The 17,183-nt window shown below is 68.2% G+C and overlaps 4 protein-coding genes across 10 annotated transcripts; 2 read left to right on the top strand and 2 right to left on the bottom strand.

Moving 5' to 3' along the window:
* Positions 1–176: 176 nt before the first annotated feature.
* GLYATL3 (glycine-N-acyltransferase like 3) lies at positions 177–3,063 on the top strand. The gene is made up of 5 exons (XM_075047139.1): positions 177–254; positions 1,422–1,529; positions 1,643–1,763; positions 2,346–2,466; positions 2,559–3,063. The coding sequence occupies exons 1-5, from the start codon at positions 177–179 to the stop codon at positions 2,977–2,979; spliced, it is 849 nt and encodes a 282-aa protein (XP_074903240.1). The 3' UTR covers positions 2,980–3,063.
* Positions 3,064–3,865: 802 nt separating this feature from the next.
* POLD4 (DNA polymerase delta 4, accessory subunit) lies at positions 3,866–4,745 on the top strand. Its single transcript, XM_075048348.1, has 3 exons — positions 3,866–4,233; positions 4,313–4,424; positions 4,569–4,745. The coding sequence occupies exons 1-3, from the start codon at positions 4,023–4,025 to the stop codon at positions 4,591–4,593; spliced, it is 348 nt and encodes a 115-aa protein (XP_074904449.1). The 5' UTR covers positions 3,866–4,022; the 3' UTR covers positions 4,594–4,745.
* A 196-nt stretch (positions 4,746–4,941) lies between these two features.
* Positions 4,942–9,663, bottom strand: LOC142040430 (carbohydrate-responsive element-binding protein-like). 7 transcript variants are annotated; one of them, XR_012653218.1, is made up of 6 exons: positions 7,135–7,372; positions 6,817–6,907; positions 6,475–6,516; positions 6,022–6,331; positions 5,227–5,314; positions 4,942–5,135 (listed from the first exon to the last, which is right to left on the bottom strand). XR_012653218.1 is itself a non-coding variant. In XM_075048347.1 (5 exons), the coding sequence occupies exons 1-5, from the start codon at positions 8,111–8,113 to the stop codon at positions 6,236–6,238; spliced, it is 387 nt and encodes a 128-aa protein (XP_074904448.1). In that variant the 5' UTR covers positions 8,114–9,663; the 3' UTR covers positions 6,124–6,235. The 7 variants fall into 7 exon arrangements, 5 of the variants coding, with proteins under 5 accessions (XP_074904448.1, XP_074904447.1, XP_074904446.1 ...); XR_012653217.1 differs by lacking the exons at positions 4,942–5,135; positions 5,227–5,314 and adding exons at positions 8,040–8,138; positions 9,250–9,663 and having other exon boundaries at positions 6,207–6,331; positions 7,135–7,218; XM_075048347.1 differs by lacking the exons at positions 4,942–5,135; positions 5,227–5,314 and adding an exon at positions 8,040–9,663 and having other exon boundaries at positions 6,124–6,331; positions 7,135–7,218.
* A 202-nt stretch (positions 9,664–9,865) lies between these two features.
* Positions 9,866–16,639, bottom strand: SSH3 (slingshot protein phosphatase 3). The gene is made up of 14 exons (XM_075048342.1): positions 16,568–16,639; positions 15,819–15,856; positions 15,446–15,611; positions 14,120–14,238; positions 13,983–14,054; positions 13,788–13,853; positions 12,992–13,180; positions 12,492–12,585; positions 12,291–12,419; positions 12,171–12,217; positions 11,768–11,914; positions 11,203–11,403; positions 10,596–10,854; positions 9,866–10,498 (listed from the first exon to the last, which is right to left on the bottom strand). Exons 1-14 carry the CDS (start codon positions 16,616–16,618, stop codon positions 10,307–10,309), a joined length of 1,770 nt encoding a protein of 589 aa, XP_074904443.1. The 5' UTR covers positions 16,619–16,639; the 3' UTR covers positions 9,866–10,306.
* Positions 16,640–17,183: the final 544 nt, after the last annotated feature.

Below are 17,183 nucleotides of genomic sequence, written 5' to 3'. Positions count from 1 at the left end.
AGAAGCGGGGACCTGCTGGTTGTCGTCACCCACCCCACGGTTTCCAGACGCCCCCCGACCCCAGGACCGCTGCGGGTGAGTGCTGGGGCTGGGCACCGCTGGGGACGGGGACAGGGATGGGGTCCCCACTTAGGGGTCCTGTCCCCCCGTTTATTGGAGGGTCTCTCGGCAGGACCATGCTGCTCCTGACGTGCCCGGCCCACCTGCAGCGCCTGGAGGGGGCCCTGCGGAGGAGCCTGCCCCTCGCCCTGCCGGTAACGGGGACCCCGCTGTCACCCCTGCGCTGTGCCGTGATGGGGACCCCGGTGTCACTCCTTCCCCTTGACACGATGGGGACCCCACTGTCACCCCTTCCCCTGTGCTGTGATGGGGACCCCGGTGTCACCCCCTTCCCCTTGACATGATGGGGACCCCGGTGTCACCCCTTCCCCTTCACACAATGGGGACCCCACTGTCACGCTGCCCTGTGCTGTGATGGGGACCCCGGTGTCACCCCTTCCCCTTGACACGATGGGGACCCCACTGTCACCCCTTCCCCTGTGCCATGGTGGGGACCCCGGTGTCACCCTGCCCTGTGCCGTGATGGGGACCCCGGTGTCACCCCTTCCTCTTGACACGATGGGGACCCCGGTGTCACCCCTTCCCCTTCACACAATGGGGACCCCACTGTCACCCCTTCCCCTGTGCCATGGTGGGGACCCCAGTGTCACCCTGCCCTGTGCCATGGTGGGAACCCCGGTGTCACCCTGCCCTGTGCCATGGTGGGGACCCCACTGTCACCCCTTCCCCTGTGCCATGGTGGGGACCCCGGTGTCACCCCCGCCCCATGCTGTCACAGGGACCCCGGTGTCACCTCCCTGCTCCCACCCCACCGGGGACAGGGACCCCCGTGTCACCCTGTCCCCCCCCCCGGGGTGTCCCACGTCCAGCACAGGCTGCCCCCCCCCCCCCCCCCGGTAACACCCCACCCTTGGGGCTGGCTCCAAGCCCACCTATCCCAGCCCGGTTGGACTTTGCCCCAGCCAATCCCAGCCCAGCTTGTTTTGGAGCCAGCCAATCCCCATCCAGGCCCCCCACAAGCCAGCCAATCCCCTCCCACCCACCCCACCCCATACAAGCTACCCAATCCCAACCCAGGCTCTGTGCCACGCAGCCAATCCCAAGCATCCTGCCTGCCCCTCCCTACTCCGACCACGCCCACTCCCACCTAGCCCCACCCACTTATGGGCAGCCTGCCTTTAAGCACCGCCCCCTTCTGCCTTCACCCCACCGAGCCCTATGGGGGAGATGGGGGGCTTCTCCGGCGAGGGCAGGGGGCCGTGGGGTGCGCCCAGGCTGTGGCAGCTCGGGGACCCCCGGGGACCCCCAAAATCTTCCCCCAGACCCCCCCCCCCCCCAACCTGTGACCCTTTTACCCGCAGGTCTACGGGGCGGTGATGAACATCAACCGGGGGAACCCGGGGAAGTTCGAGGTCGTGGTGGACTCGTGGCCCGATTTCGGCGCCGCGCTGGCGCGGCAGAGCGGAGAGGTGGCCGGCGGCGATGCGGGGCCGTGGCCGTGGGTGGGGAGGGCCGCGGGGGGTGGGTACGGTGCCCTCGGCACGTGCCGGGTGGGCTCAGAGCACCCGTGGGTGCCTCGCAGATGCCGGTGGATGACTGCTACAGGAACATGCACGGGGCTTTCTACCGGGATGTGGGTGCCTACCGGGCGCTGCTGGAGACCCCCGGCTGCCTGCGCTGGGACACCGCCTTCCACATCTTCGGTGGCCCGGGGACTTGGGGGGTCCTGGGTGGGGGGGGGGGGCATCAGGGAGATGCTGGGCAACGCTGCAGGGGGGGTGGTGGGTGGGAATCAGGGGTACTGGGCAGCACTGGGAGGGTGGGACACTGGGGAGGATCACTGGTGGTACAGGGATAAGGAACTGAAGGGACCGGGAGGTACTGGTGGAAGGAATTGGGGGTCCTGGGGGACACTGGGGGCAGGCATTTGGGTGCTGGGGGCACGACTTGGTGCGCTGGGGTGGGCACTGGGGGTAGGGGTTTGACGGGTGGTCTCACTGGGAAGTATTGGGGCTGGACTTGGGGTGCTGGGGGGCACTGGGGGCAGGGATGAGGTTAGCGGGGGCACTGGGGAGCATCGTGGCTGGACTTGGGGGGTGCTGGGGGGCAGGAATTGGGGCGCTGGGCACACTGGGGGCAGGGATGGAGCTACTGGGGATAGAGACTGGGGTTGCGGGTAGCCCCTGGGGACACTGGGGAGGGCACAAGCCGGCGTGCTGGCGTCAGAAAGAGGGGGGGCCGGGGACAGGAATGGGGGTGCCGGGAGCTGACAGCACTGTCCCCAGGGCTGCAGGAGGGGGTGGCCACGGTGTCACAGGCCATCGCGGGGACCAAGGGGATCGAGCTGGAGATCTCCGATTACTACACCTACATGCACCCCGACCCCAGCACCATGCCCGAACCCCGGTGAGTCCCCATCCACCGTCGTCGTCCCCCAACCCCGGTCCGGCGCGGGCAACCCCCTCCAACCCCCCTGCGCCGGCCGACCCTCGCCGCAGGCTGGACCCCGACGTACGGGTGAGTTCGGTGAGCCCGGCCCACGTGGATCTGCTGAACGAGACGTGGACGTACGGGGGCAACGCGCGCAGCCGGCGGTACTTGGCGGAGGTGCTGAGTCGCTTTCCCAGCGTAGGCCTGCAGGATGGGACCGGGCAGCTCCTCTGCTGGGTCCTGACCGACCCCTTCGGGACGGGGGCCCACGGCTACACCCTACCCACCCATCGCCGCCGCGGCCACATGCAGGCGGCGATGGTCCTCGCCGCCCGTCGGGCGCAAGCCCGTGGCTTCCCCACTTTCGGGCACACGGCCACGGGCAACCTGCCCATGCAGCGGCTGCAGGAGGAGCTGGGCCACCAACGACTGCCGGGGCTGTGCCACTTCGTCCTGCACAACCCCAGCCTGGGCAGGGCCGGACCCTGAGTTGTTCTCCCCCTCCCCGGTCACTCCCCCCGCTGTGGGGCAAAGAAATCCCCAGGCTGTGGGGGCAAGGAAGAAAACAAAAAACAGTGTAGACTCTCTGATGGCTGCTATAGGGTTGTGTCTGCCTCCGGCACCGGTTTTCTCGCACCTGGCTCGGCACCGGCCGTTACAGCCGTGATCCGCTTTGGTGGCTCGGGCGGTGGGGTGTCACCGTCCCCGGGGAGTCACCCTGTCCCTCTGTGCCGGGACACGCACCGCAGCCCTGCCTCAGCTATTCTTGGCCCCCCCCAGGGAAGGCTGAAAAGCTTCAGGCAAATCTATGCCAGCGGCACCTGCTGTGTTGTGTGTGTGTGTCTGTGTCCCCCCCCCCCCGGGACGGTGTCACCATGGCTGGGGGTGTGGACGGGCAGGCAGAGCGCCTGTGGGTCACCGGCTGTGCTTTCCGGGGAGGGGGGACACAGCCGGAGCGTGGGTCAGAGGGTGACGGCTGCACGGTGTGAGTCACGGCTCGGGGGGGTGATGGGGACAGCCGGGGGGGTGACAGTGTCCAGGGTGATGGGGACCACTGGGAGGGGGGGATGACAGTGCCTGGGGGTGACGAGGACCGCTGGGAATGGGGTGACAGTGCTGGGGGGTGAAGGGAACCACCGGGAACGGGGTGACAGTGCTGGGGGGTGACAGGGACCACCGGGAACGGGGTGACAGTGCCTGGGGGTGAGGGGGACCACCGGGAACGGGGTGACAGCGGCCAGGGGGTGATGGGGACCACCGGGAACAAGGTGACAGTGCCGGGGGGTGGCGGGGACCACCGGGACGGGGTGACAGCGGCCAGGGGGTGGCGGGGACCACCGGGAACAAGGTGACAGTGCCGGGGGGTGGCAGGGACCCCCGGGATGGGGTGACAGCGGCCGGGCCCCGCCGCTTCCGCCCGGGGAGCGGCAGGGGCGGAGCGGACGGACGGAGGAGCCGACACTCGGTTCCCGGCAGGAGCGGGACCCCCCGCCGCCGCCGCCGCCGCCCCCGCCGCACTCTCCCGCAGGGCCATGGAGCAGCCCCGGCGAATCACCGACTCCTTCCCGCGGCGGCGGAGACGACCGGGACGAATCCCGGGCGGGGTGAAGGGCAGGGACCGTCCCCGGGCCCGGCCCTGTGCCCCCCCGCCCGCCGAGGAGCCCCCGCCGTCCCCCCCGGACCAAGCTCTCCTGGAGATGCTCAAGCGCTTCGACCTCGCCTGGGAGTACGGACCCTGCACCGGTAAGGACCCCCCCCCAGGGCTTGGCTGCCCCCCCCGGACCCCTCTCCCCATCCCCGCTGACCCTGACCCCCCCCGCAGGTATCACCCGCCTGCAGCGGTGGGAGCGGGCGCAGGCGCTGGGGCTGAGCCCCCCGGGCCCCGTCCGTGACGCCCTCCTGGAACACTGGGACAACCCTGACGTCATCTACAGGTGAGTGTGGGATGGGGGGGGACACACCGGGCACCCCATCTCGGTGCCCCCCACCCTGCCGGTATGGGGGTATCCTTCCTGCCATTGAGAAGCAGGCGGGGGGGGGGCACAAGACACCCACTGACACCCCACTGTCCCCCACAGCCTCTGGCACGAGTACGGGCTCTGAGCCGCTGCGCCCCACGCCGGAGGGAGGATCGGGGGGACACACACGACGTGCCCGCTGCACACATACCCCCCCCCCCCCCAGGCCTGTCCGCAGCCGTGCCACAGCTCCGGGGCACCGGGCGGATTAAAGGCTGGTGTGAGTGAAGGAGGGGGGCTGCCGCGTGCTGTCTGGGGGGCAGCCGGGGTGGGGGGGTTGAAGCCCCTCCATAGGGTACTGGGAGAGGGTAGGGGCCTGTACCCCCCTACCCCGAGAGAGCCAGGCAGGTTGTCCAGTCACACAGTGTTTAATGCCAGCCCTGGGAGCACCAGGGGTCTGTGCCACCCCACGGTGCCCCCACACAATGCCCTCTGCCTCACAGATCCCCCTTGCTCTGGAGCTGACTTGCATGTGGTGGGCACGGTTAGCGGTGGGCGGGGGGGGGCCGGTGGATGGTCTGGAGACCCACAGGGGACCATCAGTGGTGACCACCGCTGTCCGGGCATCACTGGCTGTACCTTGGTGCTGGGGAGGCTTGAAGGCCGGGCACGCCGCTGGCTCCGTGTCTGGGGTGGGAAAGAAGGATTTGAGTGCCATGGGGAGCCCACCACGGCCCATCTCCCCACCCTGCCCCAGCCCGTGCCTGCCCCCACATACCGGTGCCCCTGGGGAACAAGCCGGAGTGGGGATGGGAGCTCTTCTTCATCAGCAGAACACCTGGCGTGGGGTCTGGGGTGCCACAGCCCTGGAATGGGAGAGATGGGGTGGGCAGGATGGTGCCCAGGCAGGGTGCTGAGCCCTGCCTTCACCAGCAGGCAGAAGGAGAAATCACTCGGGGGGGCGGTTCCTGGCAGGCACGACAGGCAGTGCTGCCAGACCTGGGGGCACAGCTGTCAGCACGTCCTCGTCCCTGGGGGTGCCCCCCCCATGCCCCACGGACACCAACCTGGCAGGTGGGCAGCGTGCATGGCAGCAGCAGGGGACACGGGTGGGAGGGTGGCACGTGGGGTCGGGGCGATGAGTTGCAGTGACTGTTGGTGGGTGGCCCCCTTGGGTGGGGGGCACCGGGGCTGGCACGGTGAAGGTGCCGGGGTCTTGGCAATGATGATGGAGAACACGAGGGCGAGATGGGGTGGGAGATGCAGGGCCGGGGGGGCAGGCAGGGGGGCTCACCCACAGCGGAGAGGTGGGGAAGAGGGGCAGGAAGGTCTGCTGCCCCCCTGGCGGCACGGGGGGCTCCAGCTCCAGGGGGAGGGTGAGCGGCAGCACCTCCTTGGCCCCCGGTGGCTCCTCTTTTAGGCTGGCACCCCACAGCAAGTGTGGCAGAGAGGGGACACAAGAAGGGACAAGGGATGCCCCACAGCAGGCTGAGGGGAGAGGAGAGGGGCCACGGGCTGCCCCCAGCACCACTCACCACAGGGCGAGAGTGCAGGGCATCCATGAAATCCTCACCAAAGTTGGGATGCAGCTGGCCAAGGGTGGGATGGATCACGTCCGCATTGCCCTGGTGAGCTGTGGGGTGGCAGGGAGTCAGTCGGGCAGCGTGGGCATCGCCGCGGTGCCCCGTGGGCAGAGGGGGTGGCACGGCCCCATGCACCCAGGCTGCACGGGTTGAGCCCCCCATAGGGGTTGCAGCTGTAGAAGATGGTGTTGGCCAGGTCCGAGATCAGCCTTTCCAGGTCGTGCAGGGGGTCGAGCTCCATGGGGCAGCTGCCCTCCAACTTGCCACTGGCCACCAGACCCTGCTGGGCACCAGGCACCCCTTGCCAGGCACAGAAAGGGTGAGAGATGCTGGTGAGCCCAGATCTAGAAGCCAGCGCTGCTAGGACTCCCAGTGGGACTGGCCAAGCTGGGAGAGGGGAGCCCTTCGGACAGAGAGCACAGGTGTAGACATGGCGCTCGTACCCAAGAGGGCAACGCTGCTGGTTTGTCCTTCATCTTCCGCACCTGGAGAAAATCAAAGAGGAGCCATGACGCGAGTTGCTGCCCATCCGGCTGATCGCAAGGCTGGCACAGAGAGGGCAGTGCCATCTGCCCCCTCCCTGACCAGGGCTGCCCATACCCCGGGATAACACGAAGGAGGGAGAGGGGGTGGTGACAGCCAACGGGACTGGAGAGTCAGGGACAAAGGTGTCTCTGGGCTGGCAGGGGCTTGGCTGGCGCATGCCATCATTGATCAGTCTGGGTGGGAGTCGGGGGGGGGGCGGCAGGGGAGTCGGGTGCCCCCGTGCCTACGTGTGTCCTTACCTGCGTGCACGAGTACATCCTCCACTTGTGGTACTCCCGGGTGACAGCCTGGATGTGCTGCTTCCAGTACTTGCCCTCCACCGTCCCCCACCTGCAGCGCACGGACACACGTCACCTTGAGTGTCCGGTGGGCACTGCCGCCCACCCGCAGGGCTGCCGAGGGGGCGGTGGGCTTAGTGCCTGTGGCCCCCAGGCCCAGACCACGAGCCCCACAAGGCACTGTCCTGTCCCGTGCAGAGTCCCTCGGCATGACATGCTGCAGCACCCCACGGGAGGTGCAGTCCTGTGGGGGGCTCTGGGGGGGCTGTGGGGGCTCACCTCACAGACCACAGTGTTCCTGCCTGTCCCTGGCCTCCAGCAGCGTCACAAAGTTGCAGGCGGGATTCCTCCTCTCCTCCACATCTGTGGGGAGAAGGGAAGAGGGATGATTTTGTTGGTCTCGCCCACGCCTGGGCTGTGCCGCCCTGGTGGGCACTAACGTGGAGCTCGGGAGAAAAGGGATGGGTGGACACTAGCAAAGCCACCCATTCCTAGGTAACCACACCAGGAATCCCATATAAAGCTGAGGTTACCTAGGTAGTAATAGCAAAACCATCAAATTTGGATATGGATGAAACAAAACTGGGACCCATGGAGAAAAAGTAATTAGAAGCAGGCTGTTTGGCTGGAGAAAAGACGACGGAAGGGTAGCAAAAAGGGCCCAGAAATGGAAAAAATTGAGAATAAGGTATAAAATCAGGTAAAGGTCAGCACAGGGGCGACGTTCTGATGTTAGGGGTGCAGAAGACTGTGGACTGTAGTGCTGGCGACCTGCAGAGCCAGGTGTGGCAGGGCACGGCCCCCCCCAGGCCATTGGGACTCTGGCGGGACCTTCCCCCCCCAGGCAGTGAGAAGGGAAGAGTGATAGAGCTGTCACTCAACAACAGTCCTGTGGGATTCACAAGATTAAGAGCCATAATTAGTAGCTTTGCTGTGTGCAGAATCATTTAATCATAAATTAATAATACGATGTGTTTGTTAATTATTTAGGTTATTGATTACTTAATTTATTAGCTCTCTCTGTTACTTAATCAATAAAATGAATCGGTTATATTCCCAAGCCAGCAATCGAGTAGTGGAGAGCCGGACTCGGCAGTAACCCAGGACATGTCCGGGGGTGGGGGGCAGGTGGGATAGGGTGGGATGGGGTTGGGGGGCCACCCACAGCCCCGGGGCCCACTCACACTGCAGGTACCAAGCCCTCCAGATTGTGTTGCTGGATCTTGTCCTGCTGTAGGAGCTTCGGGCCCCTGAACATCTTCCACTTGGGGGACACGATTCATCTGCCGGGAACAGAACGGAGATATTTAGGTGTGGGTGCGGACCTCCCCCCCAAGAGATAAGTATCCCGCACCCAACCAGCCCAGCATCGCACCCAGCAGGGTCCCAGGGCCAGGAGGAGGGAGGCAGCTGGTGGGGGGGGGGTCCTCCAAGGGGGGTCTCTGGACCTCACCCTGTTTTTTCTGCCATAACCCCCCCCCCCCCCCCGTGTCCAGTTTCATGCCACGGTCCCGCTGCACCCATGGCCAAACTCCTTCTGTCCTCGGGCATGTGCCAGAGGTGGGGGCTTGCAGAGCTGCTCTGCACTGATGATGCCTTCCTGGCCTGTCTGGCAGCGACTGTCACAAAATCTGCTGGGACACAGCATGCTGGAGCCCAGGACGCAGGTTCGTGATGGGGAGAACAAGGGAGGTTTCCAGACTCCTTGCAGTGGCAGAGGATTGGGAGAGGGAGATAATAAAACCCACTCAAAGAGCACCCAAAGGCATGTGGTTGGTAATCAAGAAGACCTCAAGCCACAGCAAAGTGAGGGAAGACTTCAAGAAGAAACAGGATCTGTCTTATCTTCAAAAACACAGGCAGGGTGCCCTGCACACCCCACGACAGCACTGTGGCCCCTTGCTCCACCCCATTGTCCTTATCTCCCTTCTATCCTATGTCCCTCCCCCTAAGAAGGGGGGTGGTGGTGTCTGAAGAAACTGGCAGCACTTCGCTCCCCCAGCTCTGGGGCCCAGGTTGTTGCCATGCCCAGCTCCTCTGCCACGAGCGCCCTGCACTGCCCCTTCCACAGCAGCGGCTGTGAGATGTGACAGAGCAAATCAAAGGTTGGGGTGCTGGCAGAGCCCAGCAGTGCAAGGCTGTTGCTCAAGTCGCATCTTTCCTGGTGGGCAGCAAGCCAGTGAGGTCTCTGGCTATAGTCCAGCAGGTCTCTAGGTGTGGCGTCCCAACCTTGTGGGTGCCCCAGGGCTGTGGGGTGGGGAGGACTCTGGGATGGCTCCCCCCCTGCCCCAGAGCAACAGCCTGAGCAGATGGGAGAGCAACAGGCTCAGAACAGTCTCCAGACAGGACACCTTTCCTCAACGCAGGCCCCCACAGTCTGAAGTGATGTGCAACCTTCTAGCTCCATGTGGGGCTCCGCGTTGGCTCTTCCAGCCTCAGGAGGATCCTTGATCCGCGGCTTTGCCGACACGCCTGCCTCCCGGCCCAGGGCAGCTCTGCCCTCCCGGGTGTCAGGCTGATCAGCACCAGGCAGCTGCCCCGGCCTCCTCTGCTGCCTGAGCCCCGCTCCCGCCTCGGCGTGCGGCTCCGACACCGTGAAGCGGCCGCTATGTATGATCCCGGGGTGCACCATGGCGGGGGTCTCCCTGCCGCCTCCCCAGCGCCCGGCCTGACCCGCCGCTACGGCTACAGCGGGCTGCCGGCTCCCTGCCCGGCTTCACTTCTTCGCTGCCGGTCCTCGGGCCTGCCCCGGTCCCGGTCCCGGGGGGAGGCCTAGGCCGCTGGGGCTGAGGCCTGCCTGCGCCCGGTTCCCATAGCAACCAGGAAGGAGGGCCCCGCACGCATGCGCAAAGCCCGCCGCCGCGCAAGGGATGCCGGGGGCTGTAGTTCCCAGCCCCACCGCGCATGCGCACTCCCCTCTCGTCCGCCGCACAAGATGGCGCCTGAACTTCGTCTTCCCCGAGCTGCCGGTTCCCAGTGTCCGGCGGTGCGCCGCGGCAGGGCGGGCTGCGGCGTGCCGGTACTCCCCGGGGGCAGGAGGTTACCCCCACCCCCGCCTCCTCCCGCACCCTGGGAGAGGTCCTACAAGCCTACTTGTTCACTCTGGCCCCTACCAATGGCAAGGAGGGCCTCACAGGAGGCCCCACGCTCGTCCCCACCGCCCACAAAGCCACCCTCCGCGGGCAGGACCCACGCCACGGGCAGCCATTTCCACTCTTTATTCTCAGTGAGGAGTAGCAGCGGGGCCCTGTGCGGAGAGGGGGGGGAATGAGGCAGGGCCGCCTCCCTCCCCCCCCCCCCCAAGTGCAGGCAGTGTCTGTGTGTGAGGGGAGGGGGCGTGCCGCTTCCCTGGCCACGCCTCCAGTAGGTCTAGGCTCCGCCCCTTCCCCCAGTGCCATGGTGGCGGGGGGGTGTGTGTGCGCGCGCGCTCTGCCCCATGCCCCGCCCCCGCTTAGGGGGCAGGGGGGTGGGTGGGGGCGTGGTCACAACTGGCGGCAGGTGGGGCGTGGCCGCCCTCGGGGGCGTGGTCACAGGCGGGGGCGGGGCCACCGTCCAGGCTGGCCTGGCGCACCACACGGCGGGGCCGGGAGGAGGGCCGTACCCCCGGGGGGGGCCCCGCCGGTGCCTCCGCGGCCGCAAGCACCTGCGGGAGGGGGGACGGGGACACAAGGGGAGGGGGTCAGCCAGACCTGCGGTGTTCCCCCCCCCCCCCCCCCTGTACTCCCCCATCCTGCGCTCACCTCCCCGGCGAGGGGCTCCCCCGGCAGCTCGGGGGGCTCGGGGGAGTCCAGCAGGCTGATGCTCCGCATGACGGCGCAGAGGGAGATACGGGGGCGCCGGGAGGTTCCCAGCAACCCCGGGCTGCTCGCCTCCTCCGGGGGTGGTGGGGAGGAGACCGGCGAGAGGCCACCCTCGACCCCCGGGGGGGCTTCTGGGCCCTCCTCGGGCTGGGCCGCCCGCTCCGCCGCCGCCTTGGGTTCCCAGAGGCTGCTGTGCCGGCTGCCGTACACCTGCCGTCAGCGGCTGGCCCCGCCCCACGCGCGGAGCCACGCCCCTCCGCCGAGGAGGGGCGGGGCTCCCACAGGCTCCGCCTCCAGCGCGGCAAAGGGCGGCCGCACCGAAGGCTCCCCTGCCCGTCGGGGCGTGGCCATAAGAACCTCCACCCACCCGGCCCGAGAGGGGGCGTGGCCGTGACAGGCCCCACCCACACCGCCCAAGAGGTCACGGTCAACGCAGAGCCCGGTCCTTGGCCGGTCACAACAGGCCCCTCCCTCTGCTGTCCGAAGGGGCGTGGTCACACCAGCCCCCACCCCACCCCACCCACAGGGTGTGTCCCGCCCCACCCACCTGGCGTGCAGGATGCCCTGGTAGAAGTCGAGCTGGCGCATGAAGCCGGGGTTGGGCAGGACGCCGGGGCGGCAGTGCCGGACGTGCCGCAGCGCCCGCTCCAGGGTCCACCCGAACTCCTTCATGGCGTAGGCCAGCACCGTGGCCGCCGAGCGGCTCAGCCCCATGCGGCAGTGCACCAGCGCCCGGCCCCCGTCGGCCCTGCGGCACCCACCCCTGCTGCCACCCAGCTCTTGGCGCTCCCCCTCCGTCCCCAGCCACCCCCGTCTCCCCGGGGACCCCGCGCCCCGCGGCTCCCCGTGTCCCCAGGGCTCCCCGCGTCCTCAAGGGCCCCGTGTCCCCAAGGCTCACCATGTCCCCAGGGAGCCCATGCGCCAGGGCTCCCCATCTCCCAGTGTCCCCAGGGCTCCCAGTGCCCCCCAGCACCTCAGCCTCCCCAGGTACCCCCACCCATGTCGTCGCCCCCCCCAGTCTGCCCCTGGCTCCAGCCCCTGCCCCCCAATGGCCCCCGTGTCCCGTCCCCCCCAGTTCCCCTGTGCCCTGGGGCTGCCCTGGCCCCACTGACCGGACGCGGGAGAGGAAGAGGAAGGTGTCGTTCCAGTGGGGCAGGAGCTGGGCCGTCTCCTCGTCGTACACCCGCACGTTCATGTAGGTGAACAGCGCCGGGAAGAAGTTGTCGATCTCCCGCGCCACGTTCAGGATGTGGGTGACCCTGCGGTGCCACGGGCAGGGGGCACAGCCGGCACGCAGGGTTGGGGCTCTGCCCGTGCTCTATGGGGTGCCCCACAGTGCCCCGTGCCCACCCCACTGCTGCACCCACCCTGCCACGTGTCCCACGATGACCCCACGACCACCCCACTGGGCCACCTCATGATGGCCTCATACCTGCACCACCGTGCCACTCCACGATGACCCTGTGCCCACCCCACCATGCCACCCCCGGTGACCCCGTGCCACTCCACGCTCACCGGTTCTGCTGCAGCTCCTCCAGGTTGGCCGCGTTCCACTCGGAGCCCTGCGTGGGGGCAGCGGTGAGGGGCGTGGACGGCCCCACCCTCCCCGCCCGCCCCGCCCGCCCCGCTGCCCACCAGGTAGAGGTGCGGGAAGACGCGGGAGGGCCGGTCCATCTGCGCCAGCACCAGCAGCATCTCGTTGTCGATGAAGTCCTTGTGCTGGGCCAGGCTGTGCCCCGTGCGCCGCTCCAGCTCCTCCCGCACCTGGGCACCGCCATGGGGTGAGGGATGGCCCCTGCCTGCCCCCGCCAGAAGCCCCCACCCGGTGGCACCCACCTCCTTGGAGGTGACGCTCTCCAGGTCGGCGGTGGCCATCACGTCCCGCAGCAGCGCCCGCACCGCCTGCTCCGACAGCTCCGGTGCCGCCGGCCTGGCGCCGGCATCACCGCGTCAACGGCGCCCACCTGCCCCGCCCAGGCCCCGCCCTGCCCAAAACCCACCTCCTCTGCTCCCAAGCCCCTCCCTAAATGCAAGCCCTGCCTCCCCATGTCCCTCCCTAGATGGGAAGCTCCACCCTGATCCTTTAAGCTCCACCCCTCATCCAGACAATCCCCGCCCCCTCCATTAGCCACACCCTGAACCCAGACCCCACCCCTCAACACAAGCCCCTCCTTCCCAGCAGAGCCCCACCCTCACAGCCCCACCCAATCGCTCCACCCCTTTACCACAAGCCCCACCCTCCCCACCCCACCCTGAGGCTCCCCCCTCCGCCAGCCCAGCAGCAGTGCTGATTGGCCAGCAGGCTGTCGGGCGGGGCAGGAGGAGGCGGGGCATACCGGAGGGGCGGGGGCGAGGCGGGGCGCACGGACTCGAGGTCGGCCATGGCCAGCCACTCGTTGAGGCAGCTCTGCTCCGAGGTCAGCGCCGCCGCGTAGCCGCGGGCCCAGGCCAGCGCCGGACCCCCGGGGATGTGCCCGCCGCGGGACGCCTCCTCGCAGGCGCGGTGCAGCTCCTGCAGCACGGCCCTGCCACACACCACCTGCCACCGCCGCACCGCCCCGGCACCGCCCGCTGCGCCGGCACGGGCCCGCGGCTCCTCCCCGCCGCCGTGGCCAGGGCACCGCAGTGCCGGCGTACCCCCCGGTTTGGCACTCCACGCCCCCCAAGAATGTGGGTGCTACCTCCCCTCTCCCGGGTGCGCACAGCCCGTGGGTGCAGCTGGGTGGTCCGTGGCCAAACCCTTCCCACAGCCCCCGTTTCCGTGACTGTGCCCAGGTGCCCATGGTGGTGCCCATATGTCCCGGCTGTGCCCGTGATGGTGCCTGCTTCAACCCTGCCCGCGATAGTGCCCGCATCCCCCGTGCCCACAGCGGTGCTCGCATCCCCCGTGCCCACGGTGGGACCCACATCTCTTGTGCCCACAGTGGTACCCGCTTCCCCCATGCCCATGAAGATGCCCACGTCCCCCGTGCCCATGGTGGCACCTACATCCTCCATGTCCATGGCAGTGCCCATGTCCTGTGCCCATGGTGGTGCCCACATCGCCCATAACCACGGTGGTGCCCACGTCCCCCGTAACCGTGGTGGTGCCCACGTCCCCCGTGCCCACGCACACACCCGGGGTTCGCTCACCACATGGTCTGGACAGAGATGGGCTTGAAGATGCGGGTCTGCCCCCCTGACGTCACGCTGAACCCCCTGGGCACCGCGGGGAGACACAGGGGTTGGGGTGGGCACCCCAGCCCCGCCCCCCCAGGCCCCACCTAATGCCATGAGCCCCACCCTCATAAGCCCCACCCCCTCCCAGAAGCCCCCCCTACCCCTTACCCATCGCCATCGAGGAAGACCTGGGTGTCACTCCAGAGGGGCAGCACCATGCCCAGGGTGCAGCGGGCGGCCCTGGGGTGGGCAGAGGTCAGGGGGTGCAGCCGCCCCCCCCGTGCCCCCCCCCCCGCCCCGCTCACCCCTCGTGGGCGAAGTCCACACCCAGCAGCGCCGTCTCCCCCTCGGCTCCCACCTCCTCCGGCCGAACCACCAGCAGGTACCGAACCCGCCGCGGCCGTGCCGACTCCAGCCGCACCGCCTGGGGGTGGGGAGGGGCATGAGGGGTGCCCCCAGCACCCCCGGAGGCAGCACTGTGGGATCTGCCCCCCCCAGTGCCGCCAGCGCCCAGGGAGAAGCATCAAGCACACTGCGGGGGCAGGCTGGGCTGTGTCCCATCCCCATCCCATTCCATCCTCAGCGCCATCCTGTGCCATTCTGTCCTGTCCCGTCCCCATCCTGTCCTCATCACATCCTATCACTCCCCATCCCCATCCCATCCCCATTCTCATCCCATCATCCTGTCCCCGTCCATATCCCATTCCCATACCCTTCCTGTCCCCAGCCCCATTCTGCCCCATCCCAATCCCATCCTCATCCCATCCCATCCTATCCCATCCTGTCCCCAACCCCATTCTACCCCATCCCAATCCCAACCTCATCCCATCCCATCCTGTCCCATTCCCACCCTGTTCCCATCCATATCCCATTCCCATCCCCATCCTGTCCTCATCACATCCTATCATATCCCCATCCTCATCCCATCCCATCCCATTCCTGTTCCCATCCCCATTCTGCCCCCTCCCCATTTTGTCCCATCCCAATCCCATTCCCATTCCCATCCCATCCCCATCCTGTCCCCATCCTCATCCCGTCTTGTCCCATCCTGTCCCCATCCATATCCCATTCCCATTCCCATCCCATCCCCATCCTGTCCCCATCCTCATCCCGTCTCGTCCCATCCTGTTCCCATCCATATCCCAATCCCATCCCATCCCGTCCTGTCCCATCCCCATCCTGTCCCCATCCTCATCCCATCCTGTCCCATTCTGTCCCCATCCATATCCCATTCCCATCCATATCCCATTTCCATTCCCATCCCGTCCCCATCCATACCCCAATCCCATCCCATCCCCATCCTGTCCCCATCCTCATCCCATCCTGTCCCCATCCATATCCCATTCCCATGCCCATCCTCTCTTCACCACATCCTATCATATCCCCATCCTCATCCCATCCCATTCCCATACTCTTCCTGTCCCTATTCCCATTCTGGCCCATCCCAATCCCATGCCATCCCCATTCTGTCCCCATCCTCACCCTGTCCCCATCCTCATCCCATCCCATTCCATCCTGTCCCCATCCCATCCCCATCCCACCCCATCCCCTCTCTTTCGCCGTCCCCAGCTCATCTCCATCCCATCACCGTCCCCCCCCCCGTCACCATCCCGGGGGGGGCCGTGCCCTACCAGCCGGATGGCATCCTGGGGCCGGAGAAGCTGCATCATGAGCCGCAGGTGCTGCTCCTGCCGCCCCGGCGCCTGGCCTGGGGGTGCAGCCGGGGGGGGCTCGGCCTCCAGCGCCTCCTCCGCGGGCAGCAGCAGAGCGGCCCCCTTGACCATGACGAAGCTCTGCCTGGGGGGGGGGACAGGAGGGTCCCGAGTGGGCCGCGGGGCCCAGCCCGCAGCAGGACCCAGCTTTTGTAGCCGGGGTACCCCCAGAGCGCTCCCCTGAGGTGGGGGAGAGCTGGGGGGGGGGAGGATCTCCCAGGGGGTAGCTGTCCCCCCCCCCCACCCCAGCACCCTGTGTCGCCCATCCGGCGGTTTCAGAGCCCCTTCTCACCGCCGCTGCAGCTGCCTGCGCCTGGGTGCATCTTCCTCCTGCAAAGCACCGGGGGGGCAAGGGGGGGGGGGGGGTCAGTGCCCCCGGGGGAGCGTGACCCCAGGGGTACGGACCATACTTGGGGTGCCCAGCAAGCACCCCCGGCACGTCCCGCCTGGGCACCGTGGGCCAGGGACACCCTGCCAAAATTGCCCCCCCCCCCAGAAGCATGGGACACTGGCAGGGCCCCTTTGGGGGTCCCACTGGGGAAGTAGATCCCGAGAGATCGGTGCTGGGATGCTGGGGGGGGGGGGTGTCCTGTCCCTGTGCCCCCCCCCCCCTCCGGCTGGGTGCTGCCCAGGGGGGGAAATGCTGGCAGGGGTGCCCTGGGCTGTGCGCCCAGATAAGGCCCAGCGCTAACTGGGAGGGGGGCGGGCAGGGGCACCGGGAGCCACTGGGACAGCGACAGTACTGGGAGCACCGGGGACTGTGGGAGCAACTGAGGACAAACACCCCCCCCCTCCCCCGGGGTAACCCCCAGCCGGGACCAGAGGACCCCCCCCCAACGCGTCCTGGGGGGGGCAACTGGGCTCCCAGTAACCCCCCCACCGGACGGCGGCCGGGAGAAGCCCGCACCGGCAGCGCCCGGAGAAGCAGCCTTCCCCCCCCCCGGGCCGGCCCGAACCGCCTCCTCCGTGTCCGCCCCCCCCCCGCCCCGGCTCCGCGTTCCCGTTTTCCCGACCCCGTTCCCGTTCCCTTCCCGCACTCACCACCGCTCCCCCGGCGGAACCCGCCGCCCGCCGGACGGTGACCAGCGCCATGCCCCCCCCCCGCCCCGTAACACCCCCCCCCGCCCCCGCCGCACCAGGAAGCGCCGCCGCCGCCGCCGCCCCGCCCGGACGGGAACGGGCACCGGGCACGGCCCGGCCCGCAGCGGGAGGGGCGCTACGGGGGGGGGGAGAAAACTCCCAAACTGCCCCCCCCACGAGTGGGACCTCACCCAGGACCCCGGTGACCGGGAGACCCCCCCCTCCACCACCACCCCCGGCAGCTTTTGCCGGGATCCAGCGCTTGGGACCCCCCCCAGGGTCCCCAGCACCTGGGGGGCCCCCCCCTCCCTGGAGCCCCTCACCCTTGGCTGTTCCCCCGTGGGTGCCCACCCCCCCCGGCTTCAGCCCGGTGCCCAGGAACCCGCACCCCCACCCTGAAGCGGGGCACCCCATGCCACCCCCCACCCCACCTTGCCACCCCCCCCCCCCCTCCGAGCCCCTTGTCACCCCGTGGCTCGGCAGTGGGTCCCCAGCCAAGCACCCCCCTCCCCAGGAGGGGGTCTCCCCCCAAATAAATTAAAAAGAAATAAATGAAATAAATTGAATAAATTAAGGC

Source organism: Buteo buteo, chromosome 16 (genome assembly GCF_964188355.1).
Source record: "Buteo buteo chromosome 16, bButBut1.hap1.1, whole genome shotgun sequence".
NCBI classification, from domain to species: Eukaryota; Metazoa; Chordata; class Aves; order Accipitriformes; family Accipitridae; genus Buteo; species Buteo buteo.
The sequence above is the reverse complement of the archived record's forward strand: the minus strand, read 5'-3'. Positions and strand labels throughout refer to the sequence as shown.

What these genes read in the sequence shown, in the direction of transcription:
- GLYATL3 (XM_075047139.1), top strand. Translation starts at nt 177, where the DNA reads ATGCTGCTCCTGACGTGCCCGGCCCACCTGCAGCGCCTGGAGGGGGCC. An exon ending in TGGCGCGGCAGAGCGGAGAG is followed by an intron (nt 1,530 to 1,642) that starts GTGGCCGGCGGC and finishes GGTGCCTCGCAG; the next exon opens with ATGCCGGTGGATGACTGCTA. An exon ending in AGCACCATGCCCGAACCCCG is followed by an intron (nt 2,467 to 2,558) that starts GTGAGTCCCCAT and finishes CCCTCGCCGCAG; the next exon opens with GCTGGACCCCGACGTACGGG.
- POLD4 (XM_075048348.1), top strand. Translation starts at nt 4,023, where the DNA reads ATGGAGCAGCCCCGGCGAATCACCGACTCCTTCCCGCGGCGGCGGAGA. An exon ending in GGAGTACGGACCCTGCACCG is followed by an intron (nt 4,234 to 4,312) that starts GTAAGGACCCCC and finishes CCCCCCCCGCAG; the next exon opens with GTATCACCCGCCTGCAGCGG. An exon ending in AACCCTGACGTCATCTACAG is followed by an intron (nt 4,425 to 4,568) that starts GTGAGTGTGGGA and finishes TGTCCCCCACAG; the next exon opens with CCTCTGGCACGAGTACGGGC.
- LOC142040430 (XM_075048343.1), bottom strand. Translation starts at nt 9,487, where the DNA reads ATGGTGCACCCCGGGATCATACATAGCGGCCGCTTCACGGTGTCGGAG. An exon ending in GCCCCACATGGAGCTAGAAG is followed by an intron (nt 8,139 to 9,249) that starts GTTGCACATCAC and finishes TGTTCCCGGCAG; the next exon opens with ATGAATCGTGTCCCCCAAGT. An exon ending in GAGGGCTTGGTACCTGCAGT is followed by an intron (nt 7,219 to 8,039) that starts GTGAGTGGGCCC and finishes TTCTCCCCACAG; the next exon opens with ATGTGGAGGAGAGGAGGAAT.
- SSH3 (XM_075048342.1), bottom strand. Translation starts at nt 16,618, where the DNA reads ATGGCGCTGGTCACCGTCCGGCGGGCGGCGGGTTCCGCCGGGGGAGCG. An exon ending in AGAGCGTCACCTCCAAGGAG is followed by an intron (nt 12,420 to 12,491) that starts GTGGGTGCCACC and finishes GGCGGTGCCCAG; the next exon opens with GTGCGGGAGGAGCTGGAGCG. An exon ending in TCTTCCCGCACCTCTACCTG is followed by an intron (nt 12,218 to 12,290) that starts GTGGGCAGCGGG and finishes GCCCCCACGCAG; the next exon opens with GGCTCCGAGTGGAACGCGGC.